We start from the raw sequence: 26093 nt of genomic DNA on the forward strand, positions 1-26093 counted from the left end.
TATTAGCTTAGTATAATACTGGAGTGTCATCTGGAGAGAGATAAGAGTACAGAGAGAATTTCTGCTTCTTCTTCTCCCGATGACTGCTCTGTGGACAGTCTGGGGTCAATGGTGTGGAGATGAAACGTCATGATGTTCCTCAGCCATGGAACCAGGCTCAGATGTCAGGTGGCCTCGCTGGTCGGTCGGTTGGTTTCTCCTGTTGGTTCTTATTTAATTATTGGTCTCAACAGGGAGGCAAAGCTGGACAGAGATGGAAGGTTGGCTGAGATTTTGGAGTAGAAACAGGAGAAACAGATGTTGAGCATCCTTACAACGGATGTTTTAAGTTTAATCAGAACTTCTTCAATGAGTCTTGGATTCACTCCATTCCTCCTACAAACTACCTGAGATCTTCCAGAACAAATGAAAGCCTGCATTGACACGATGTCCTTTAACTCGGTTATAAGTTGGTACTTCAGTGTTTTAAGGCCCCATGTTGAAGGAAACTACTCTGGTGTTCAGTATTTAGTCTTTACTGTAGGTTCCTGTTACGGTGGAGAAGACGGACCTTCATAGTTGGAAATTAAAACCAAGTTAAGAAAAACTCCAGGTAGAAAAGCACTGATGAAAGCAGAAACATTAGAGAATACAGGGATGTATGTCTGCAACACAGCCAAACTGAACCATGAAAAGAAAAGACTAAAACTACTTTCAGACTAATTTCTGTTAATCTAAAGATGACTGAACGTTTCAGCTTCAGGTCAGAATGAGCTCCTGGGTCACTTTTCTAACCCGATTGGACCGAATAACATTTCAGCATCACAAATAACAGAACGGACTTTAACGATGAACTGGAAGCTCTGAAGCCTTTGGGTTAAAGCATTTTTCCACATTTCAGAACCAGTATTGGTCCAGAAACATCATAAAATCAACAACACAAGCGACAAAGTGTCTCTGTAATTTCACATCTATTATAAACTAGAATGGTCATAAAATGAAACCTTTCCTCAGTGAAGACAGACTGTAGCAGGTCAGATTAATGAATTTAATCCAGAGTTTGGCAGAAAGTTAAGAACTGTTGTTCACTTTGTTGCTTCCAGCTGTTTATGAATCTTTCCTCTGACTTTATTAAACATTTGCAGCATCAAACAGCAGCAGGATCCACGTATTTCTGTAATAATAGAGACTTGTACACATTTACAAACTTCATTTATCACTAAAATGAAGGTAATTTCTAACTGATATAAACCTGTGAAGCTTCTTTGTGTGTTTCTGATGTCAGCACACATGGACAGAATGTTCAGAGATTAGGAAATCATAAATCCTCTAAAGCTGTTAGTTATTTGTACAGTTTTTGTTTAATTTATGTACATTATTATTCATCTATAATTGTAATCTGATGTGTAGAAATGTGCATTTATGACAGAACTCTTCTGGCGGTTCTGTCTGAATGAAGACGTGAGGGACTCTGATGGAAAAATGACCCGGTTATTCGGGTTTTCCCAAAGAGTAATGGGTTCTGTTGGTTTATTGCGGTTTGTTTAGCAGTGAGACTTAATGAATAAACACTGATTGGCGCTAAACCTATTTTTTTAGTTTATTGATGATATTGTTCACGTTTTCTGTTCTCAAAGGTTTTAGGAATATAAGGGACTTCTTTTACTGGTCCTTATATCCATTAATCAGCTGATCACACAATAAATTCAGTACATTCACAGCTTTAAAGTCACAAACATAACATTTAATATCTACCAGCAGTAAATAAACTCATTTACATGTCCTGTTGGTGCTCCTCTGGCTGACCTATAGATTTATGATCTCTGTTCTCTATCTACATAGTTTCTCTCTAGATTACCAGAAGCTTCCCTTCCTGTGCTGATCCGCTGTGTGTGTGGATATATTTATATTTATATAGATAGATATGAATGAATAGCTGCTGGTGCTCAGCGATAAGCCTGAGATTGAGTTTTCCCCACAGAGCGTCCGAGGTGTGTGTTTTAGTGTGAAGACGTCAGGAAACGGGAATGTAAAGATCTGGTGTGTCTTTATCTGGCCTTCAGAGTGTGTATGTAGATGTCCTCTCAGAGAGCCAGCTGCTCCGCTTTGTTCAGCATGAGAGGATGAATCCTCAGGGCTCGATTCACAGCTCAGACAAGAAGCTGGAAAACCACCAGAGTGTGTGTTGGTGTGCACGTTTAGGACTGAAAACCACCAGAGTGTGTGTCGGCATGCATGTGTAAGGCTGCTTTTAGAAGTCCATGAGGGGAAATAGAGACAGAAATATTTAAAGAGAGAAAGTGTGCTGCTGCTTTCATTCCTCATGGTCTGATGGTCTGATGGTCTGATGGTCTGATGGTCTGATGGTCTGATGGTCTGAAGGTCTGATGGTCTGATGGTCTGATGGTCTGATGGTCTGATGGTCTGATGGTCTGAAGGTCTGATGGTCTGAAGGTCTGATGGTCTGATGGTCTGATGGTCTGATGGTCTGAAGCTCTGATGGTCTGATGGTCTGAAGGTCTGATGGTCTGATGGTCTGAAGGTCTGATGGTCTGAAGGTCTGAAGGTCTGATGGTCTGATGGTCTGGAGGTCTGATGGTCTGATGGTCTGAAGGTCTGAAGGTCTGAAGGTCTGAAGGTCTGATGGTCTGATGGTCTGAAGGTCTGAAGGTCTGATGGTCTGATGGTCTGATGGTCTGAAGGTCTGAAGGTCTGAAGGTCTGATGGTCTGAAGGTCTGATGGTCTGATGGTCTGATGGTCTGATGGTCTGAAGGTCTGATGGTCTGAAGGTCTGATGGTCTGAAGGTCTGATGGTCTGAAGGTCTGAAGGTCTGAAGGTCTGATGGTCTGAAGGTCTGAAGGTCTGAAGGTCTGATGGTCTGAAGGTCTGAAGGTCTGATGGTCTGAAGGTCTGATGGTCTGAAGGTCTGATGGTCTGAAGGTCTGACGGTCTGACGGTCTGACGGTCTGACGGTCTGAAGGTCTGAAGGTCTGACGGTCTGACGGTCTGACGGTCTGACGGTCTGACGGTCTGAAGGTCTGACGGTCTGACGGTCTGACGGTCTGACGGTCTGACGGTCTGAAGGTCTGACGGTCTGACGGTCTGAAGGTCTGACGGTCTGACGGTCTGACGGTCTGACGGTCTGACGGTCTGACGGTCTGACGGTCTGAAGGTCTGACGGTCTGACGGTCTGACGGTCTGACGGTCTGACGGTCTGAAGGTCTGACGGTCTGAAGGTCTGACGGTCTGAAGGTCTGAAGGTCTGATGGTCTGAAGGTCTGATGGTCTGATGGTCTGATGGTCTGATGGTCTGAAGGTCTGATGGTCTGAAGGTCTGAAGGTCTGATGGTCTGAAGGTCTGAAGGTCTGAAGGTCTGAAGGTCTGATGGTCTGAAGGTCTGATGGTCTGAAGGTCTGACGGTCTGAAGGTCTGACGGTCTGACGGTCTGACGGTCTGACGGTCTGAAGGTCTGACGGTCTGACGGTCTGACGGTCTGACGGTCTGACGGTCTGACGGTCTGAAGGTCTGACGGTCTGACGGTCTGACGGTCTGACGGTCTGAAGGTCTGACGGTCTGACGGTCTGAAGGTCTGACGGTCTGAAGGTCTGACGGTCTGACGGTCTGACGGTCTGACGGTCTGACGGTCTGACGGTCTGACGGTCTGAAGGTCTGACGGTCTGAAGGTCTGACGGTCTGAAGGTCTGAAGGTCTGATGGTCTGAAGGTCTGATGGTCTGATGGTCTGATGGTCTGATGGTCTGAAGGTCTGATGGTCTGAAGGTCTGAAGGTCTGATGGTCTGAAGGTCTGAAGGTCTGAAGGTCTGAAGGTCTGATGGTCTGATGGTCTGAAGGTCTGAAGGTCTGATGGTCTGATGGTCTGAAGGTCTGATGGTCTGATGGTCTGATGGTCTGATGGTCTGAAGGTCTGAAGGTCTGATGGTCTGATGGTCTGAAGGTCTGATGGTCTGAAGGTCTGAAGGTCTGAAGGTCTGATGGTCTGATGGTCTGAAGGTCTGATGGTCTGATGGTCTGAAGGTCTGAAGGTCTGATGGTCTGAAGGTCTGATGGTCTGATGGTCTGATGGTCTGAAGGTCTGATGGTCTGAAGGTCTGAAGGTCTGATGGTCTGATGGTCTGAAGGTCTGATGGTCTGAAGGTCTGACGGTCTGACGGTCTGACGGTCTGACGGTCTGAAGGTCTGACGGTCTGACGGTCTGACGGTCTGACGGTCTGAAGGTCTGACGGTCTGACGGTCTGAAGGTCTGACGGTCTGAAGGTCTGACGGTCTGACGGTCTGAAGGTCTGACGGTCTGACGGTCTGACGGTCTGACGGTCTGACGGTCTGAAGGTCTGACGGTCTGAAGGTCTGACGGTCTGACGGTCTGAAGGTCTGATGGTCTGATGGTCTGAAGGTCTGATGGTCTGATGGTCTGATGGTCTGATGGTCTGAAGGTCTGAAGGTCTGAAGGTCTGAAGGTCTGATGGTCTGATGGTCTGATGGTCTGATGGTCTGAAGGTCTGATGGTCTGATGGTCTGATGGTCTGAAGGTCTGATGGTCTGATGGTCTGAAGGTCTGATGGTCTGATGGTCTGATGGTCTGATGGTCTGATGGTCTGAAGGTCTGATGGTCTGATGGTCTGAAGGTCTGATGGTCTGAAGGTCTGACGGTCTGAAGGTCTGACGGTCTGAAGGTCTGACGGTCTGACGGTCTGACGGTCTGACGGTCTGAAGGTCTGACGGTCTGAAGGTCTGAAGGTCTGACGGTCTGAAGGTCTGACGGTCTGACGGTCTGAAGGTCTGAAGGTCTGATGGTCTGATGGTCTGATGGTCTGAAGGTCTGATGGTCTGATGGTCTGATGGTCTGAAGGTCTGATGGTCTGATGGTCTGAAGGTCTGAAGGTCTGAAGGTCTGAAGGTCTGACGGTCTGACGGTCTGACGGTCTGACGGTCTGACGGTCTGACGGTCTGAAGGTCTGACGGTCTGACGGTCTGAAGGTCTGACGGTCTGACGGTCTGACGGTCTGACGGTCTGAAGGTCTGAAGGTCTGATGGTCTGATGGTCTGAAGGTCTGATGGTCTGATGGTCTGATGGTCTGAAGGTCTGATGGTCTGATGGTCTGATGGTCTGAAGGTCTGATGGTCTGATGGTCTGAAGGTCTGAAGGTCTGATGGTCTGAAGGTCTGATGGTCTGATGGTCTGAAGGTCTGATGGTCTGATGGTCTGAAGGTCTGATGGTCTGATGGTCTGATGGTCTGAAGGTCTGATGGTCTGATGGTCTGAAGGTCTGATGGTCTGATGGTCTGATGGTCTGATGGTCTGATGGTCTGAAGGTCTGATGGTCTGATGGTCTGAAGGTCTGATGGTCTGAAGGTCTGAAGGTCTGATGGTCTGATGGTCTGATGGTCTGATGGTCTGATGGTCTGAAGGTCTGAAGGTCTGATGGTCTGATGGTCTGATGGTCTGAAGGTCTGATGGTCTGATGGTCTGATGGTCTGAAGGTCTGATGGTCTGATGGTCTGATGGTCTGATGGTCTGAAGGTCTGAAGGTCTGATGGTCTGAAGGTCTGATGGTCTGATGGTTCTGAATTCCAATTTTCCTGCTCGCCCCCGGCCCAGAGCTCTGAAAGCAGGAACTGGCTTCCTTGGCGGACCTTTGATAGGAAATATCAGGAGAATTGACAGTGAGGAGGAACACCTTTCAGCTGGTTCTGAGATCACAGCAGGCAGTAGCAGCGCTGATAAGAACAGTTCTGCTGGGACTGTTCTTTCTGGGATATCCTGCATTTACTACATAAAATGGAACAAACTGCTTCATTCTCCAGAGTAACCCGTCTGTACTCTGTTTGTGAGGACATAATGGTCTCTGATGTAATGTTGATCTGTCTGTGTGTCTGCAGGAGTCTCCATCAGGTCGGAGGAAGGCCTTGGCCACCAGCAGCATCAACATGAAGCAGTATGCCAGCCCCATGCCCACACAGACCGACGTCAAGCTCAAGTTTAAGCCGCTGTCCAAGAAGGTGGTGTCGGCCACGCTGCAGTTCTCGCTCTCCTGCATCTTCCTCCGTGAGGGAAAGGCCACGTGAGTCTCTACAACAGGGATTTCTCTCTACTAATGCAGGTTTTTAGGGTTTTAGAAGAAGTTCCGTGACTGGTTAGTTAATATTGTATTTAGGGTTCAGCCACTGGTTCCAAAGTTAATTTATGTGATTCTGCTTCTCGGTACCTCAACAGATTTTGCTTTTTATAACCTGATTTCCTGCAGCTGTCTATGGTAGCTGGATTACTGCTGGTCTTCCAGTCTCCTGATGTCTCTGTCTTCATAAGTAATGAGTAACTGTGATTCTCTCATAAATATGTCTTTACTTTAATAAATACTGGTAGAAAAAGCTTTACAAAGACTGCACTGTCTGGACTGAAAATCAGTTGAATTCAATCCCAGAATATTCAAGAAACCAGGAGAGACTGCTGTTGGTGCAGTCATGATAGCTTTATCTAGTTTGTTTCTGTTAATGTTTATCAGGAGGAAGTAGCAGAATAATGCAGGAACAAGCTGCAGTATTATTATATAAATATTTTTATTTCTCTGTTTTCACTTTCAGTAACTATTCTCCTGATTCCAGTTGAATAAAATCCTTTTTATGCCCTTATAGCGTCACTCTGCTGGTATTTCTGCTGATATCACAACAACACTACTGGCTGAAAACTATAGAATATATTTTAATTTATATCACTATTAAGTGTTTAACGCAGCAGGCAGAAAGATGCATACTACGGTATTAAAGTAAAACTGTGCTGCTATAGTACAGTTTATTATGTCATTAAGTTATCATTATTCATGAGTTAATGTAATATATTTTTACTGTTTTAGTAACTAACTGCTGTAAACTCAAAGAATAGATCTAGAATCATGAGGTTTATTCTGCAGTCGTTCATTTAACCCATTATAGATTCATGGAATAAAAAGAGGTTTTATATAAACAGCAGTGAGTTTTTCTCCACATTAAATGTCCAGATCTTTAAGTTCTTTTTTATCTGTTTGAACCAGAGAAAAAACTAATCTTTAAAGTTAAGATTGGAGTTTATTTTTCCAGCTCGGTGTCCTCAGAGAGATGATTCTACATGTTTACTGTGTGAATCTGTTCTGTATCAGTTTAATTTAGCGTCTCTAGATCAGTGTTTGCTGCTGTTCCTTCATTACAGCTCCAGCTTTCATCTGAAGGCACAGTTTGTTCTTCATCCTAATATGATAACTTCCATTTAAAGACCCCCCTATAGATCCGCTGAGCGGGAACGCAGCGCCGAGGCTTTGTTGTGGCGTGAACGGCGGGTCGATGGCGCTAACCCTTGTTAACCCTTCGGGGAATGATGTCGACGCACACAAACAAACTCCATCACACCAGCTCAGATGAGCCTGTGGGCCGGGAAGCAGCAAACACAAAGACCAGAGAGAATACAGCGATTACCGAGGGGGAGGATGACAGAAAATACCAGAAATAATGTCGAAAAACACTAAAGGTGGAGGGCCGTGCTGGGTGTTTATACGAGTAATGTGAGGAGGATGGAGACCTGTTTAATCCTCATGTGTGATCCAGCTGTTGGTAACCGTCCTGGTGGAAATGTTCCAGCAGGAAATACTGATGCATGAATACATGAATGAATACATGAAAATGAATGCATCATTTTCTCTCTCCTCTTGTATTTCTAGTAGGTTTTTTAAATCTGTTTAGGCTCCAGCATGTTCAGAGATGTGCTGGTGAGACCTGAGGGCTGGTAGAGTTAGATATATAATAGTAGCTAATAGTGTTAGCTTCCTGTGTGCTAGCCGGCTCAGTAAAACCTAAAACCAGAGATGATGGCATCATGACGGTGGTATCATCTTTCTTAGTTAACTCAGGTTTTCTGCTTCACATAAAAGGAGTCATTAAAGGCGTCATGTGACTCTTCTGCTGCACTAAATGGACCAATCATGTGCCGGTACTTCAGTCAGCATGTTGTTAAAATGGAGAAAACAAGGGATAATGCTAATAATATAACACAGATTTCTGATTTAACCAACAGAATAATTAATTTTCTAACTGGAATTCTGTCAGCTGTGGTACCAGCAGCGTAAATGAACTTATTTATTTTAATTTCTGCATCACCAGCTGATGTCTGGTTCTGTGGCTATGTGATGAAAGTACACGGCTTCATTCAGTGGTTTCAGTAATAAACACATTAAACATGTTTCCTCAGAGAGGAACAGTTTGGTTAAAGAGGAACACTCCTCTTGGCTGATTTAAGTCTGAATCTCTGAACTGAACCTGCAGCGTTGCTCTAAATTATCTCAACTTTGAGATATGAACGTTTCTCTGTATTTGTCTGAATGATGTGTTTCCTGGTGCAGGGATGAGGACATGCAGAGCCTGGCCAGTCTGATGAGCATGAAGCAGGCCGACATCGGAAACCTGGACGACTTTGAGGAGGAGAACGAGGAGGACGAGGAGAACCGGGTCAACCAGGAGGAGAAGGCTGCTAAGATCACAGGTAGAACAGAGGAAACATTTTTTATTTCTGTACTAATTAGACAGATATCTGCTTGTGGAAATGTCTTATTCCTGGATAATCAGCACCATGTTCAGTCAGCTCTTGTTCTATGCTGATGGTAAATTATTCTACTGTAAACGTCGTTTAGCAGCTCGCAAACCAACAAACTCTAAATCCTTACTGACAGTAACACCGCTGAAAGAGACGGTTGTATTCCCAAACTGAAGAATAAAATCCTCCACAATAATCTCCCAGAACATCAGGACCAGGGCTTCATGTGGGACAACTTTGCTTCTTCTGGGTTTCTTTGTGTTTTTTATGTGTGTTGTTTAACTCTAGCAGCAGGAGGAGAGTCTGTAAATTCATGAGCTTTATTTACTGTTTTATGCTCCGGGGTGTTTTCTGTTGCTTTATTTCCCTGATAGCCCTTGTTCCTTCCTTGATCTGCTGCTACACTGATGGTGGCTCTCCTTCATACATACACGTGGAGGATTCCTGTTAGATCTGATGTTTGGGCCCCGCTGCCTCCTGCTTTGCTTAATCCAACTTTTCAAAGCGCCGCCTCTTCATGTTAAGCTTCATGCTTTCCCTCCTTTTCTTTCCCTCCTCGCCTCATTTATATGTATATGCATCGAGCGCCTACAGCAACGCTTCACCAGCACGCATCTCTGAATCAAAAGCTGCCAGAGCTTTCTAGCATCAGATTCCTCCTTTATGCTACCTGAGGAAACCTAAAAACTAACACCAGCTAACCCAGAACCCAGACTGGAAAACACACTGATGGTCTCTGTTGTCTTTTATATGCAGGATGGAAATTATGAAGCTGATGAAAGTGTGTGTGTGTGTGTGTGTGTGTGTGTGTGTGTGTGTGTGTGTGTGTGTGTGTGTGTGTGTGTGTGTGTGTGTGTGTGTGTGTGTGTGTGTGTGTGTGTGTGTGTTAATGTTCTGTCACATATTCAGATAACCATTTAGTAACTTCAGCATTGAGAGTTTATCAGAAATGTGATTTAAAGTGGATTTCTGTTTGTGTTTAGCGTTTTGTCTACATTTAGGTCTCCTGTTTTATTCTCTGGTTAGCTACTAGCAGCTAACCAGAGAATAAAGTGTGAATTACAGCCTTCCAGGATGTGTGTCCATCTCCTCATATTAGTGTTAGTCATCATCCTCTACTAGTTAGATGGTTTGTAGTACTCCACAATAACACAAACAGATTTTCTGTTTTTCTGTGCTGTGTTTTAATGTGAAACGGTGCTTAGTAAATATAATAAATATGACAACCAAAGCTAAACACTGATCACCTGACATCCCTCATCAAGGCTCCAAACAGACAGCTCTCCTCATCCCTGCTGCCATGTTGTCACTTGTGTGATCATTCAGAAAAAAGGCCAACAGAAACTTTTCAGTCGTTAGTCCTAATTACAAACATAATTATAACCTGGACAGTCAGACTGAAATAGAGCTCCACAGTCCAGCTGGACGTCTGTTTTAGCTGCATAGAAGATAAGATAAAAGATAAGATCAGATAAGGTGAGATAAGACAATAGTCCAGGAGGTAACTTCAGAACATCATTGTGGTCTTAGAGTCCTATGGAGACACCAACAGCTGAAACCAGATTCCTTGTGTTTTTGAACGTATTTAGCCGTTAAAGCTGATTCTGATTACAGTATTATAAATGTTTTTGAAGCCTTCATTATGTCTTCCATTGCATTAATGATTTACCTGACTTTAAAACCTTCCTATAATGGTGTAAAAGTAGAAAATATCCTTTATAATCGTATAATCTTGCTGGTTTATGTAGAGCATCTGCTGACAGCATCTGTTTTTGGTCATCCATTCTGAATCTGAAATTTTTCTCTACAGCTCATGTTTTATTTCTTTTCAACAACCAAATCTGTCGGTTCAGAGTTTTTCAGCTGTTCTTCTCTCATTTTACTGTTTTAATGTTGAGGCTGCATCTCAGTAAACTCCATGCCTTTTAAATTTAGTTAAAAAGCAGCTTCAGTCTGACCAAACTGTTAGATACGACAGAGCTCTCATGTAGATGTGTCACAGAAAATAACAACTATTTGAGTTGTGTTTTTGTATTTGTGTGTGGAGCCTGCATGTCGCCAAACTCAGTGTAGTTTAAAAACTGTTATTTTAAAAAAACCTCATTGTTAAAACCCTTAAATTGGAGGTAGCTATTCTGTCAGACAAAATTCTCTTCATTGGTCATAGAACATGAGAAATGTGTGATTTTATTCACATGTTTTGGTGTAAAGCAGCAAAAATAGTTCTAAATGATAAGTTCAGTTAACTTGTCTTATGTCACATTACAGCATGACTGTCATTAGTTAATTCTAATAATATATATGGTTTATTATTCAGCCCTCCTGGTCAGTTTAACTGTAACCCTGCAGACACTCAGAGACCTGAAATCTGCGCTGAACTATCACTGTTTGACTCTCAATGTGTTTATAGACATCAGCAGAGTGTGTTTATGTGTGGATGTTGAGTTTGTGTTGTGTGTTTATTCGCCTTGCTCATGCTGTTCTTCCTCCTCCTGTGTGTGTGTGTTTTGTATGTTGTGTGTGTGTTTTGTATGTTGTGTGTGTATGTTGTGTGTGTGTGTTTTGTATGTTGTGTGTGTATGTTGTGTGTGTGTGTTTTGTATGTTGTGTGTGTGTTTTGTATGTTGTGTGTGTGTTTTGTATGTTGTGTGTGTATGTTGTGTGTGTGTGTTTTGTATGTTGTGTGTGTATGTTGTGTGTGTGTGTTTTGTATGTTGTGTGTGTGTTTTGTATGTTGTGTGTGTGTGTTTGTATGTTGTGTGTGTGTTTTGTATGTTGTGTGTGTGTGTTTTGTATGTTGTGTGTGTATGTTTTGTATGTTGTGTGTGTGTTTTGTATGTTGTGTGTGTGTTTTGTATGTTGTGTGTGTGTTTTGTATGTTGTGTGTGTGTTTTGTATGTTGTGTGTGTGTTTTGTATGTTGTGTGTGTGTTTTGTATGTTGTGTGTGTGTGTTTTGTATGTTGTGTGTGTGTTTTGTATGTTGTGTGTGTGTTTTGTATGTTGTGTGTGTGTTTTGTATGTTGTGTGTGTGTGTTTTGTATGTTGTGTGTGTGTTTTGTATGTTGTGTGTATGTTTTGTATGTTGTGTGTGTGTTTTGTATGTTGTGTGTGTGTGTTTTGTATGTTGTGTGTGTGTTTTGTATGTTGTGTGTGTGTTTTGTATGTTGTGTGTGTGTGTTTTGTATGTTGTGTGTGTATGTTTTGTATGTTGTGTGTGTGTTTTGTATGTTGTGTGTGTGTTTTGTATGTTGTGTGTGTGTTTTGTATGTTGTGTGTGTGTGTTTTGTATGTTGTGTGTGTATGTTTTGTATGTTGTGTGTGTATGTTTTGTATGTTGTGTGTGTGTTTTGTATGTTGTGTGTGTGTGTTTTGTACGTTGTGTGTGTATGTTTGTATGTTGTGTGTGTGTTTTGTATGTTGTGTGTGTGTGTTTTGTACGTTGTGTGTGTGTTTTGTATGTTGTGTGTGTGTGTTTTGTATGTTGTGTGTGTATGTTTTGTATGTTGTGTGTGTGTTTGTATGTTGTGTGTGTGTGTTTTGTATGTTGTGTGTGTATGTTTTGTATGTTGTGTGTGTGTTTTGTATGTTGTGTGTGTGTGTTTTGTACGTTGTGTGTGTGTTTTGTATGTTGTGTGTGTGTGTTTTGTACGTTGTGTGTGTATGTTTTGTATGTTGTGTGTGTGTTTTGTATGTTGTGTGTGTGTGTTTTGTATGTTGTGTGTGTGTTTTGTATGTTGTGTGTGTGTGTTTTGTATGTTGTGTGTGTGTGTTTTGTATGTTGTGTGTGTGTTTTGTATGTTGTGTGTGTGTTTTGTATGTTGTGTGTGTGTGTTTTGTATGTTGTGTGTGTGTGTTTTGTACGTTGTGTGTGTGTGTTTTGTATGTTGTGTGTGTGTGTTTTGTATGTTGTGTGTGTATGTTTTGTATGTTGTGTGTGTGTTTTGTATGTTGTGTGTGTGTGTTTTGTATGTTGTGTGTGTATGTTTTGTATGTTGTGTGTGTGTTTTGTATGTTGTGTGTGTGTGTTTTGTATGTTGTGTGTGTGTTTTGTATGTTGTGTGTGTGTGTTTTGTATGTTGTGTGTGTGTGTTTTGTATGTTGTGTGTGTGTTTTGTATGTTGTGTGTGTGTGTTTTGTATGTTGTGTGTATGTTTTGTATGTTGTGTGTATGTTTTGTATGTTGTGTGTGTGTGTTTTGTAAGGTGTGTGTGTGTGTGTTTTGTATGTTGTGTGTGTCTTTTGTATGTTGTGTGTATGTTTTGTATGTTGTGTGTGTGTTTTGTATGTTGTAAGTGTGTGTTTTGTATGTTGTGTGTGTGTTTTGTATGTTGTGTGTGTATGTTTTGTATGTTGTGTGTGTGTTTTGTATGTTGTGTGTGTATGTTTTGTGCATTGTGTGTGTGTTTTGTACGTTGTGTGTGTGTGTTTTGTACATTGTGTGTGTGTGTTTTGTATGTTGTGTGTGTGTTTTGTATGTTGTGTGTGTGTTTTGTATGTTGTGTGTATGTTTTGTATGTTGTGTGTGTATGTTTTGTGCGTTGTGTGTGTGTTTTGTACGTTGTGTGTGTGCTTTGTACGTTGTGTGTGTGTGTGTTTTGTATGTTGTGTGTGTGTTTTGTATGTTGTGTGTGTGTTTTGTATGTTGTGTGTGTGTTTTGTACGTTGTGTGTGTGTTTTGTATGTTGTGTGTGTGTTTTGTACGTTGTGTGTGTGTGTTTTGTACGTTGTGTGTGTGTTTTGTATGTTGTGTGTGTGTTTTGTATGTTGTGTGTGTGTTTTGTACGTTGTGTGTGTGTTTTGTATGTTGTGTGTGTGTGTTTTGTACGTTGTGTGTGTGTTTTGTATGTTGTGTGTGTATGTTTTGTATGTTGTGTGTGTGTGTTTTGTACGTTGTGTGTGTGTTTTGTATGTCGTGTCTATGTTTTGTATGTTGTGTGTGTGCTTTGTATGTTGTGTGTATGTTTTGTATGTTGTGTGTGTGTGTTTTGTATGTTGTGTGTGTGTGTTTTGTATGTTGTGTGTGTGTGTTTTGTATGTTGTGTGTGTGTTTTGTATGTTGTGTGTATGTTTTGTATGTTGTGTGTATGTTTTGTATGTTGTGTGTGTGTGTTTTGTATGTTGTGTGTATGTTTTGTATGTTGTGTGTGTTTTGTATGTTGTGTGTATGTTTTGTATGTTGTGTGTATGTTTTGTATGTTGTGTGTGTGTGTTTTGTATGTTGTGTGTATGTTTTGTATGTTGTGTGTGTGCTTTGTATGTTGTGTGTATGTTTTGTATGTTGTGTGTGTGTTTTGTATGTTGTGTGTATGTTTTGTATGTTGTGTGTGTGTGTTTTGTATGTTGTGTGTATGTTTTGTATGTTGTGTGTGTATGTTTTGTATGTTGTGTGTGTATGTTTTGTATGTTGTGTGTGTGTGTTTTGTATGTTGTGTGTGTGTGTTTTGTACGTTGTGTGTGTGTTTTGTACGTTGTGTGTGTGTTTTGTACGTTGTGTGTGTATTTTGTACGTTGTGTGTGTGTTTTGTATGTTGTGTGTATGTTTTGTATGTTGTGTGTGTGCTTTGTTTGTTGTGTGTATGTTTTGTATGTTGTGTGTGTGTGTTTTGTATGTTGTGTGTATGTTTTGTATGTTGTGTGTGTGTTTTGTATCTTGTGTGTATGTTTTGTATGTTGTGTGTATGTTTTGTATGTTGTGTGTGTGTGTTTTGTATGTTGTGTGTATGTTTTGTATGTTGTGTGTGTGTTTTGTATGTTGTGTGTATGTTTTGTATGTTGTGTGTGTGTGTTTTGTATGTTGTGTGTGTGTTTTGTATGTTGTGTGTGTGTTTTGTATGTTGTGTGTGTATGTTGTGTGTGTGTGTTTTGTATGTTGTGTGTGTGTTTTGTATGTTGTGTGTGTATGTTTTGTATGTTGTGTGTATGTTTTGTATGTTGTGTGTGTGTGTTTTGTACGTTGTGTGTGTATGTTTTGTATGTTGTGTGTGTGTTTTGTATGTTGTGTGTGTGTGTTTTGTATGTTGTGTGTGTGTGTTTTGTATGTTGTGTGTGTATGTTTTGTATGTTGTGTGTGTGTTTTGTATGTTGTGTGTGTGTGTTTTGTATGTTGTGTGTGTATGTTTTGTATGTTGTGTGTGTGTGTTTTGTATGTTGTGTGTGTATGTTTTGTATGTTGTGTGTGTGTTTTGTATGTTGTGTGTGTGTGTTTTGTACGTTGTGTGTGTGTTTTGTATGTTGTGTGTGTGTGTTTTGTACGTTGTGTGTGTATGTTTTGTATGTTGTGTGTGTGTTTTGTATGTTGTGTGTGTGTGTTTTGTACGTTGTGTGTGTGTGTTTGGTATGTTGTGTGTGTGTGTTTTGTATGTTGTGTGTGTATGTTTTGTATGTTGTGTGTGTGTTTTGTATGTTGTGTGTGTGTGTTTTGTATGTTGTGTGTGTATGTTTTGTATGTTGTGTGTGTGTTTTGTATGTTGTGTGTGTGTTTGTATGTTGTGTGTGTGTGTTTTGTATGTTGTGTGTGTGTGTTTGTATGTTGTGTGTGTGTTTTGTATGTTGTGTGTGTGTGTTTTGTATGTTGTGTGTATGTTTTGTATGTTGTGTGTATGTTTTGTATGTTGTGTGTGTGTGTTTTGTAAGGTGTGTGTGTGTGTTTTGTATGTTGTGTGTGTCTTTTGTATGTTGTGTGTATGTTTTGTATGTTGTGTGTGTGTTTTGTATGTTGTAAGTGTGTGTTTTGTATGTTGTGTGTGTGTTTTGTATGTTGTGTGTGTATGTTTTGTATGTTGTGTGTGTGTTTTGTATGTTGTGTGTGTATGTTTTGTGCATTGTGTGTGTGTTTTGTACGTTGTGTGTGTGTGTTTTGTACATTGTGTGTGTGTGTTTTGTATGTTGTGTGTGTGTTTTGTATGTTGTGTGTGTGTTTTGTATGTTGTGTGTATGTTTTGTATGTTGTGTGTGTATGTTTTGTGCGTTGTGTGTGTGTTTTGTACGTTGTGTGTGTGCTTTGTACGTTGTGTGTGTGTGTGTTTGTATGTTGTGTGTGTGTTTTGTATGTTGTGTGTGTGTTTTGTATGTTGTGTGTGTGTTTTGTACGTTGTGTGTGTGTTTTGTATGTTGTGTGTGTGTTTGTACGTTGTGTGTGTGTGTTTTGTACGTTGTGTGTGTGTTTTGTATGTTGTGTGTGTGTTTGTATGTTGTGTGTGTGTTTTGTACGTTGTGTGTGTGTTTTGTATGTTGTGTGTGTGTGTTTTGTACGTTGTGTGTGTGTTTTGTATGTTGTGTGTGTATGTTTTGTATGTTGTGTGTGTGTGTTTTGTACGTTGTGTGTGTGTTTTGTATGTCGTGTCTATGTTTTGTATGTTGTGTGTGTGCTTTGTATGTTGTGTGTATGTTTTGTATGTTGTGTGTGTGTGTTTTGTATGTTGTGTGTGTGTGTTTTGTATGTTGTGTGTGTGTTTTGTATGTTGTGTGTATGTTTTGTATGTTGTGTGTATGTTTTGTATGTTGTGTGTGTGTGTTTTGTATGTTGTGTGTATGTTTTGTATGTTGTGTGTGTTTTGTATGTTGTGTGTATGTTTTGTATGTTGTGTGTATGTTTTGTATGTTGTGTGTGTGTGTTTTGTATGTTGTGTGTATGTTTTGTATGTTGTGTGTGTGCTTTGTATGTTGTGTGTATGTTTTGTATGTTGTGTGTGTGTTTTGTATGTTGTGTGTATGTTTTGTATGTTGTGTGTGTGTGTTTTGTATGTTGTGTGTATGTTTTGTATGTTGTGTGTGTATGTTTTGTATGTTGTGTGTGTATGTTTTGTATGTTGTGTGTGTGTGTTTTGTATGTTGTGTGTGTGTGTTTTGTACGTTGTGTGTGTGTTTTGTACGTTGTGTGTGTGTTTTGTACGTTGTGTGTGTGTTTTGTACGTTGTGTGTGTGTTTGTATGTTGTGTGTATGTTTTGTATGTTGTGTGTGTGTGTTTTGTATGTTGTGTGTATGTTTTGTATGTTGTGTGTATGTTTTGTATGTTGTGTGTATGTTTTGTATGTTGTGTGTGTGTGTTTTGTACGTTGTGTGTATGTTTTGTATGTTGTGTGTGTGTTTTGTATGTTGTGTGTATGTTTTGTATGTTGTGTGTATGTTTTGTATGTTGTGTGTGTGTGTTTTGTATGTTGTGTGTGTGTGTTTTGTATGTTGTGTGTGTGTTTTGTATGTTGTGTGTATGTTTTGTATGTTGTGTGTGTGTGTTTTGTATGTTGTGTGTGTGTTTTGTATGTTGTGTGTATGTTTTGTATGTTGTGTGTGTGTGTTTTGTATGTTGTGTGTGTGTTTTGTATGTTGTGTGTATGTTTTGTATGTTGTGTGTGTATGTTTTGTATGTTGTGTGTGTGTTTTGTATGTTGTGTGTATGTTTTGTATGTTGTGTGTGTGTGTTTTGTATGTTGTGTGTATGTTTTGTATGTTGTGTGTGTGTTTTGTATGTTGTGTGTGTGTGTTTTGTATGTTGTGTGTGTGTTTTGTATGTTGTGTGTGTGTTTTGTATGTTGTGTGTGTGTTTGTATGTTGTGTGTATGTTTTGTATGTTGTGTGTGTGTGTTTTGTATGTTGTGTGTATGTTTTGTATGTTGTGTGTGTGTTTTGTATCTTGTGTGTATGTTTTGTATGTTATGTGTATGTTTTGTATGTTGTGTGTGTGTGTTTTGTATGTTGTGTGTATGTTTTGTATGTTGTGTGTGTGTTTTGTATGTTGTGTGTATGTTTTGTATGTTGTGTGTATGTTTTGTATGTTGTGTGTGTGTGTTTTGTATGTTGTGTGTATGTTTTGTATGTTGTGTGTGTGTTTTGTATGTTGTGTGTGTGTTTTGTATGTTGTGTGTGTGTTTTGTATGTTGTGTGTGTGTTTTGTATGTTGTGTGTATGTTTTGTATGTTGTGTGTGTGTGTTTTGTATGTTGTGTGTATGTTTTGTATGTTGTGTGTGTGTTTTGTATGTTGTGTGTGTGTTTTGTATGTTGTGTGTGTGTTTTGTATGTTGTGTGTGTGCTTTGTTTGTTGTGTGTATGTTTTGTATGTTGTGTGTGTGTGTTTGTATGTTGTGTGTATGTTTTGTATGTTGTGTGTGTGTTTTGTATCTTGTGTGTATGTTTTGTATGTTGTGTGTATGTTTTGTATGTTGTGTGTGTGTGTTTTGTATGTTGTGTGTATGTTTTGTATGTTGTGTGTGTGTTTTGTATGTTGTGTGTATGTTTTGTATGTTGTGTGTGTGTGTTTTGTATGTTGTGTGTATGTTTTGTATGTTGTGTGTATGTTTTGTATGTTGTGTGTATGTTTTGTATGTTGTGTGTGTGTGTTTTGTATGTTGTGTGTATGTTTTGTATGTTGTGTGTGTGTTTTGTATGTTGTGTGTATGTTTTGTATGTTGTGTGTATGTTTTGTATGTTGTGTGTGTGTGTTTTGTATGTTGTGTGTGTGTGTTTGTATGTTGTGTGTGTGTTTTGTATGTTGTGTGTATGTTTTGTATGTTGTGTGTATGTTTTGTATGTTGTGTGTGTGTGTTTTGTATGTTGTGTGTGTGTTTTGTATGTTGTGTGTATGTTTTGTATGTTGTGTGTGTGTGTTTTGTATGTTGTGTGTGTGTTTTGTATGTTGTGTGTATGTTTTGTATGTTGTGTGTGTATGTTTTGTATGTTGTGTGTGTGTTTTGTATGTTGTGTGTATGTTTTGTATGTTGTGTGTGTGTGTTTTGTATGTTGTGTGTATGTTTTGTATGTTGTGTGTGTGTTTTGTATGTTGTGTGTGTGTGTTTTGTATGTTGTGTGTGTGTTTTGTATGTTGTGTGTGTGTTTTGTATGTTGTGTGTGTGTTTTGTATGTTGTGTGTATGTTTTGTATGTTGTGTGTGTGTGTTTTGTATGTTGTGTGTGTGTTTTGTATGTTGTGTGTGTGTTTTGTATGTTGTATGTGTGTTTTGTATGTTGTGTGTGTGTTTTGTATGTTGTGTGTATGTTTTGTATGTTGTGTGTGTGTGTTTTGTATGTTGTGTGTATGTTTTGTATGTTGTGTGTATGTTTGTATGTTGTGTGTGTGTTTTGTATGTTGTGTGTGTGTTTTGTATGTTGTGTGTGTGTTTTGTATGTTGTGTGTGTGTTTTGTATCTTGTGTGTGTGTTTTGTATGTTGTGTGTATGTTTTGTATGTTGTGTGTATGTTTTGTATGTTGTGTGTATGTTTTGTATGTTGTGTGTGTGTTTTGTATGTTGTGTGTATGTTTTGTATGTTGTGTGTATGTTTTGTATGTTGTGTGTATGTTTTGTATGTTGTGTGTGTGTTTTGTATGTTGTGTGTATGTTTGTATGTTGTGTGTATGTTTTGTATGTTGTGTGTGTGTTTTGTATGTTGTGTGTGTGTTTTGTATGTTGTGTGTATGTTTTGTATGTTGTGTGTGTGTTTTGTATGTTGTGTGTGTGTTTTGTATGTTGTGTGTGTGTTTTGTATGTTGTGTGTGTGTTTTGTATGTTGTGTGTGTGTTTTGTATGTTGTGTGTGTGTTTTGTATGTTGTGTGTTTGTATGTTGTGTGTGTTTTATGTTGTGTGTGTGTTTTGTATGTTGTGTGTGTGTTTTGTATGTTGTGTGTGTGTTTTGTATGTTGTGTGTGTTTGTATGTTGTGTGTGTTTGTATGTTGTGTGTATGTTTTGTATGTTGTGTGTATGTTTTGTATGTTGTGTGTGTGTTTTGTATGTTGTGTGTATGTTTTGTATGTTGTGTGTGTGTGTTTTGTATGTTGTGTGTATGTTTTGTATGTTGTGTGTATGTTTTGTATGTTGTGTGTATGTTTTGTATGTTGTGTGTGTGTGTTTTGTATGTTGTGTGTATGTTTTGTATGTTGTGTGTGTGTTTTGTATGTTGTGTGTATGTTTTGTATGTTGTGTGTATGTTTTGTATGTTGTGTGTGTGTGTTTTGTATGTTGTGTGTGTGTGTTTTGTATGTTGTGTGTGTGTTTTGTATGTTGTGTGTATGTTTTGTATGTTGTGTGTATGTTTGTATGTTGTGGTGTGTGTTTTGTATGTTGTGTGTGTGTTTTGTATGTTGTGTGTATGTTTTGTATGTTGTGTGTGTGTTTTGTATGTTGTGTGTGTGTTTTGTATGTTGTGTGTATGTTTTGTATGTTGTGTGTGTATGTTTTGTATGTTGTGTGTGTGTTTTGTATGTTGTGTGTATGTTTTGTATGTTGTGTGTGTGTTTTGTATGTTGTGTGTATGTTTGTATGTTGTGTGTGTGTTTTGTATGTTGTGTGTGTGTGTTTTGTATGTTGTGTGTGTGTGTTTTGTATGTTGTGTGTGTGTTTTGTATGTTGTGTGTGTGTTTTGTATGTTGTGTGTGTGTTTTGTATGTTGTGTGTGTGTTTTGTATGTTGTGTGTGTGTTTTGTATGTTGTGTGTGTGTTTTGTATGTTGTGTGTGTGTTTTGTATGTTGTGTGTGTGTTTTTGTATGTTGTGTGTGTGTTTTGTATGTTGTGTGTGTGTTTTGTATGTTGTGTGTGTGTTTTGTATGTTGTGTGTGTGTTTTGTATGTTGTGTGTGTGTTTTGTATGTTGTGTGTGTGTTTTGTATGTTGTGTGTGTGTTTTGTATGTTGTGTGTGTGTTTTGTATGTTGTGTGTGTGTTTTGTATGTTGTGTGTGTGTTTTGTATGTTGTGTGTGTGTTTTGTATGTTGTGTGTGTGTTTTGTATGTTGTGTGTGTGTTTTGTATGTTGTGTGTGTGTTTTGTATGTTTGTGTATGTTTTGTATGTTGTGTGTGTGTTTTGTATGTTGTGTGTGTGTTTTGTATGTTGTGTGTGTGTTTTGTATGTTGTGTGTGTGTTTTGTATGTTGTGTGTATGTTTTGTATGTTGTGTGTATGTTTTGTATGTTGTGTGTATGTTTTGTATGTTGTGTGTGTGTTTTGTATGTTGTGTGTGTGTTTTGTATGTTGTGTGTGTGTTTTGTATGTTGTGTGTATGTTTGTATGTTGTGTGTATGTTTGTATGTTGGTGTGTTTGTGTGTGTGTGTTTGTATGTTGTGTGTGTGTTTTGTATGTTGTGTGTGTGTTTTGTATGTTGTGTGTATGTTTTGTATGTTGTGTGTGTGTTTTGTATGTTGTGTGTATGTTTGATGTTGTGTGTGTTTTGTATGTTGTGTGTATGTTTTGTATGTTGTGTGTATGTTTTGTATGTTGTGTGTGTGTTTTGTATTTGTGTGTATGTTTTGTATGTTGTGTGTGTTTGTATGTTGTGTGTGTTTTGTATGTTGTGTGTGTGTTGTATGTTGTGTGTGTGTTTTGTATGTTGTGTGATGTGTTTTGTATGTTGTGTGTATGTTTTGTATGTTGTGTGTATGTTTTGTATGTTGTGTGTATGTTTTGTATGTTGTGTGTGTGTTTGTATGTTGTGTGTGTGTTTTGTATGTTGTGTGTATGTTTGTTGTTGTGTGTTGTGTTGTGTGTTTTGTATGTTGTGTGTATGTTTTGTATGTTGTGTGTATGTTTTGTATGTTGTGTGTGTGTTTTGTATGTTGTGTGTGTGTTTTGTATGTTGTGTGTGTGTTTGTATGTTGTGTGTATGTTTGTATGTTGTGTGTGTGTTTTGTATGTTGTGTGTGTGTTTTGTATGTTGTGTGTGTGTTTTGTATGTTGTGTGTATGTTTTGTATGTTGTGTGTATGTTTTGTATGTTGTGTGTATGTTTTGTATGTTGTGTGTATGTTTTGTATGTTGTGTGTGTGTTTTGTATGTTGTGTGTATGTTTTGTATGTTGTGTGTATGTTTTGTATGTTGTGTGTGTGTTTTGTATGTTGTGTGTATGTTTTGTATGTTGTGTGTATGTTTTGTATGTTGTGTGTGTGTTTTGTATGTTGTGTGTGTGTTTTGTATGTTGTGTGTGTGTTTTGTATGTTGTGTGTGTGTTTTGTATGTTGTGTGTATGTTTTGTATGTTGTGTGTGTGTTTTGTATGTTGTGTGTGTGTTTGTATGTTGTGTGTGTGTTTTGTATGTTGTGTGTGTGTTTTGTATGTTGTGTGTATGTTTTGTATGTTGTGTGTGTGTTTTGTATGTTGTGTGTATGTTTGTATGTTGTGTGTGTGTTTGTATCTTGTGTGTGTGTGTTGTGTGTGATGTGTGTTTCTTCACCTTGCTCATGCTCTCCTTCGTCCTCCTGTGTAAACTGTCCTCTACAGAGATAGTAAACCAGCTGAATGCCCTCAGCTGCTTACATGGGGATGATGATGATGATGATGAAGGTGTTTCCAAGCGAGCTCGTAAAGCATCAGCTAAGCCTGCTGCTTCCTCCCAAGGTCTTCTTCCAGCTTTCTTTCACTTCTTCCTGTGTTCCTCCACTTGTCCTCCATCGTCTGCTTCCTAACATCTCTCCCCACATATTTATCTTTCAGTTCTTTTTCTGGTCCAATCTTTTGTTTCTTTCTTTCTCCCCCATCCCTCCCCTCTCCTCCCACATCCCTGGATCCTCCCAGCATTGTGGTCGTGTTGTGGTTTTCGTTAGTCTGGGTGGTGATGTGCTCTACATGGTGCTGTCAACATATCAGTTGGTGTTCCTGTTGTTTGTGGTTTATTTTGTGACCTTCCCCGTTCTTTTACTGCACTTGGTAGTGAACCACTCCAGATTAAACCTTTCTCTACCTGAGCTTTTCTGGAGAACCACATATGTTTTACTTTGCTCTCAAAATGAAATTAAATGTTCTTTGTGAATTGAAGAGCAGGTTTAGAATCTGTGGGATTCTCATGAGACTCTTCAACCATGTTTCTATGATATATTTTATACATATTGTCAAGTTCCTCATTAGAAAAAGGAATGAAAATGGCAGAAATGAAAACTGAACTCTACTGCTGGAGAAAGTTATTGACTTTTTAAAGACGGTGGGAGATGGGAACACCTTTTCCAGATTAGTTCTGACGTCGTGAACTTTTTATTCCCATTGATCATCAGCTGATTTTTCACCAGAAACAAGCTGAGATGAGGGAGAAACTACAACCTTCTGATGGAAAGCAGTTCCTGAAGACGTCAGAACATTTTTATCTTTTAGATCGACAGAGTTTTGTTGGTTTCTTCTTCTTCTCTGTGCTTTGTTAGTGATTGGCAAACAGCTTCTACTCTTTTTATCACAGCCAGGCAGTATCTCCTGCTTTTGACAACCGTACGCAGTGCAGTTTGTTTGGGGTTTATTCCGGCGTTTTCTTCAGACTACATGGAAATACTTCTATTGTTGTGTTAAATACGCTTAGATTGGGGTAGTTTGACTTCTTGTAATAAAGCTGTGCATTAAATTAGAGGTTTAAACTGTGTGCTCTGAGGGACAGAGTTCAGGTTTTTATTCCTTCCAAAGACCAGCTGGATGGGTCCATTGGTTAGTAGTTAAGGTTAGTAGTCTGTGAAACAACTAGTCACTGGTTGAACTGAACACTGCAAACTTTCAGCTTTCTAGAACACCAAACCCTAAATTTTACACAAAGGTTTCCTGCTTGTTCTTTGACTGAAACCAAAGTGAGCTTGTTTGGGTTTCTTTGGTTCTCTGGTTCTCTACATTCAGTGAACATTCACCACAGATGTAAACTCCTGTGTCCTTCTCCTGATCTAACGTGGGTCCTGAATGTCGTCACTAAGAGTTAAAGAAAAGCTCTGCCCTTCTTATCAGCCGCCATCACTTCACACAGCCTCACTATAACTGGCTAAGGGGACTTCTCCTGGTTCAGACTCTCTTTGCTCTCAGCAGCGTTTCTCGGCTCATTAAACTCTTTTCAAACTGACCCACGCCCCAACAGCAGCAGGCTGAGCTGCAGTGAGTGTGATGAAGATAAAGTGGTCCCAGGATCTCCACGGCAACGCTACGCCGTCTTGTCTGTCTCCCACAGTAACCCTCCATACCATAGAAATGTTCCCAGAATGCCGCTGAAGAAGGAACAGAGAAGTTTAGGCTGGTTGGTCTCTACTCGTGGTTCACTCCAAAGTGCAGGTTTTGGTTATTTTGTGTTTGTGTTCATTGATTTCAGGGGCTGTGTTGTTGTTGTTGTTGTGTAGCTGTCTGACTCGTTGTTCATTTAAATGACTTTTTGTTGAACTGTGGAAACAGAACTGATCAACAAGCTGAACTTCCTGGAAGACGAGGATCAGGAAACACTTCCTGCATGAGCAACAATCCCTTTGATGACCCCGAAGACGACCTTCATCCAAACCACCTCAACCCATTCGGTGATCCAGATGAAGACGGTACGTCTGTCAGCACCTGAGGAGAACCTTCAGGCTGGCTGGTTATGGTCTGTAGCTCTAGGACCTGATCTGAGTGCTGTTGCCACAATAAAAGTTTAGTTTTAGAGAAGGTCAGCAGGACAACAAGCAGTGAAGCTGCTGTTTTGGACGCTCACAGACCGTGAATGTGTTTAATCACGTGTGGCAGACTTCAGTCCTCTCAGACGACTAAACCAATATTATTGTGTGAACACCTGAGCAGACAGGTGAGGTAGTATTCTGTTTGGGTGACATTCTGCTGCTGGTTAGTTTATTTAAGTTGTCTTTGATCTGATGTTGGATTTTACCTTCTTTGTTGTTTTAAATATACAATAAGTCTTAGAATCCGCTTCATATGTTGTTCAGTTTCAATATGAAGACAAATGGAGGCAGTTTTTAACTGCACATATAATAACATCTGTATACACCAGTTTATGTGCTGTGAGTCCTGTGAGCGTTCATTTCATCTAAATATCAACAAACTGGAACCGTGGTTTCCTGTATTTACCCTACATCATTTCCTGCTGATGTTAGAGACCTCACAAATGGAGAAAATATCAACCAAAGACGGTATTTTCTGTGGAAAATCTGAATAAATTCATATATATACACTTACAGGAACATTCTGGTGCCACAGTACCCTCCTCCTTCCACTTCATTGGTACCAGTAATTTAAAAAATGTCCTCTGCTGAAGACTTACGATCATTTGGATCTAATGGAAACTATTTTTATCTGGAATATCTGGAAATATTGAGCCTGAGTTAACCAGAAATTCCCAGGACTGAGAACATTTGGAGTTCTCAAAATTTAGCTAAAATGTTTTACAGAACTCAGCTTTGGGTTATAAAAACCATTGAATAAAGACTAAACAGAATCAAAGACACATATTTCCTCAGTTCTGTTGAATGAACATGAATGGATCCTATTAAATACATGGAGATGGATGTCAACATCTGCTCAGCTAATCCCAGAGCTACAGTCTCTTTATTTGGGTTCCTGTCTGCTGTTCAGCTCTTTAACGCAGAGATAACTAGCTACTAACTAACTAAACTAACTACTGACTACCAAAGCTTTCCTCTGCCTCTACCAGAACCTCCAGTCCAGCCGGCCTTAATGCAGCAGGTTGATGATGATTCCTTCTATGACCACGACTCCTCCAACCCATTCAATGAGCCGGACCAACCGGAGACCGACGCTCCTCCAGGGAACCCGTTTGATGAACCGGAGCAGGACTCCCCGCCGGACCCAGAACCTCCCAAGCCCAGACAGAGGAAAGGAGTTCGACCCGTTGACATGAGCAAATACCTGTACGCCGACACGTCTCACACCGAGGAGGAGGAGCTGGACGAGTAAGACTTTATCCATGTTATGTTAGTTATCTGACAGAATAATGTGTGGGTTTGATGATGAATACCAGAATACTGTTAACAAGCAGCATGTGCTTGAAACTTTTTAAAAACATTCTTTATTTTCAACATCTAACAATTTCTAATTTACAGAAAATGATTGTCCGGAGGCCCCAGCAGGAAGAAAGATAAAAAACAATACACATGCTAAAGATTACACACAAGTGTTTAAACATAGGTTAAAACACCCTAAATTAATGCTAGAAATTTAATGAAAACATTCGACATATGCAGTGGTCAGAAAGGGTCTACTGGTTGAAATGTATGGTGATGGAAGTGATGACAGATTCAGAGATTTTTGGAGGGAATTCCAATCAGTCGCTGCAGCAAATTGAAAGAAATTCCGTCCAAAGACGGTGCAGACCTTGGGGACAGAAAGTGTTAGTTTCAATTTTTCTAATTGAAATAGTTCCACTTCCTGCTAGGTTTCTGCTTTATCCTCTACCAGTAGAACTTTCTGGTTCGGTTCCTGTCAGACCTCCTTACAGAGGGAACTCGTAGCTGAACAGGTGAAATGACGAGGCAACAAGGCCTCTGTTGTTTCACTGCATTCTTTAACCTCGTCTCCCTCCTCCTTCATTCTTTGCCTCCCTCCTTCCATACTTTCCCTCTTTCATTCTCCTGAACTTCCTCCCTGTTTATTTTTATTTCTCCTCGCTGTTCTTTCATCCTGACTTCCTTCCTGCTCCATTCTTTCCTTTTTCTGTTCCCTTCAGTGATTCCAGTTTAGTTTGGTGACATTAAAAAAAGCTATTTTAGTAGAGAACAGAGCTTTAACTGTCGGAGAATTTAGATTTTCTTTCTTTTGGATCAACTTATGCAGAACTTAAAGGGAAAGGTATGAGTTTAGAATTAAAAAAAACATTT

General features: G+C 39.7%; 1 protein-coding gene across 1 annotated transcript in view; it reads left to right on the top strand.

Annotated features, from left to right (window-relative positions):
- The window catches only part of ehbp1 (EH domain binding protein 1), a 222109-nt gene that overhangs the window by 53573 nt on the left and 142443 nt on the right, over positions 1–26093 (top strand). The window contains 6 exon segments of the mRNA XM_051960483.1: positions 5881–6062; positions 8367–8506; positions 21757–21873; positions 23665–23715; positions 23718–23801; positions 24911–25169. Of these exon segments, the coding sequence (XP_051816443.1) occupies positions 5881–6062; positions 8367–8506; positions 21757–21873; positions 23665–23715; positions 23718–23801; positions 24911–25169 (833 nt within the window).

The sequence above is a fragment of the Acanthochromis polyacanthus genome, chromosome 15, assembly GCF_021347895.1.
Source record: "Acanthochromis polyacanthus isolate Apoly-LR-REF ecotype Palm Island chromosome 15, KAUST_Apoly_ChrSc, whole genome shotgun sequence".
Classification (NCBI taxonomy): domain Eukaryota; kingdom Metazoa; phylum Chordata; class Actinopteri; family Pomacentridae; genus Acanthochromis; species Acanthochromis polyacanthus.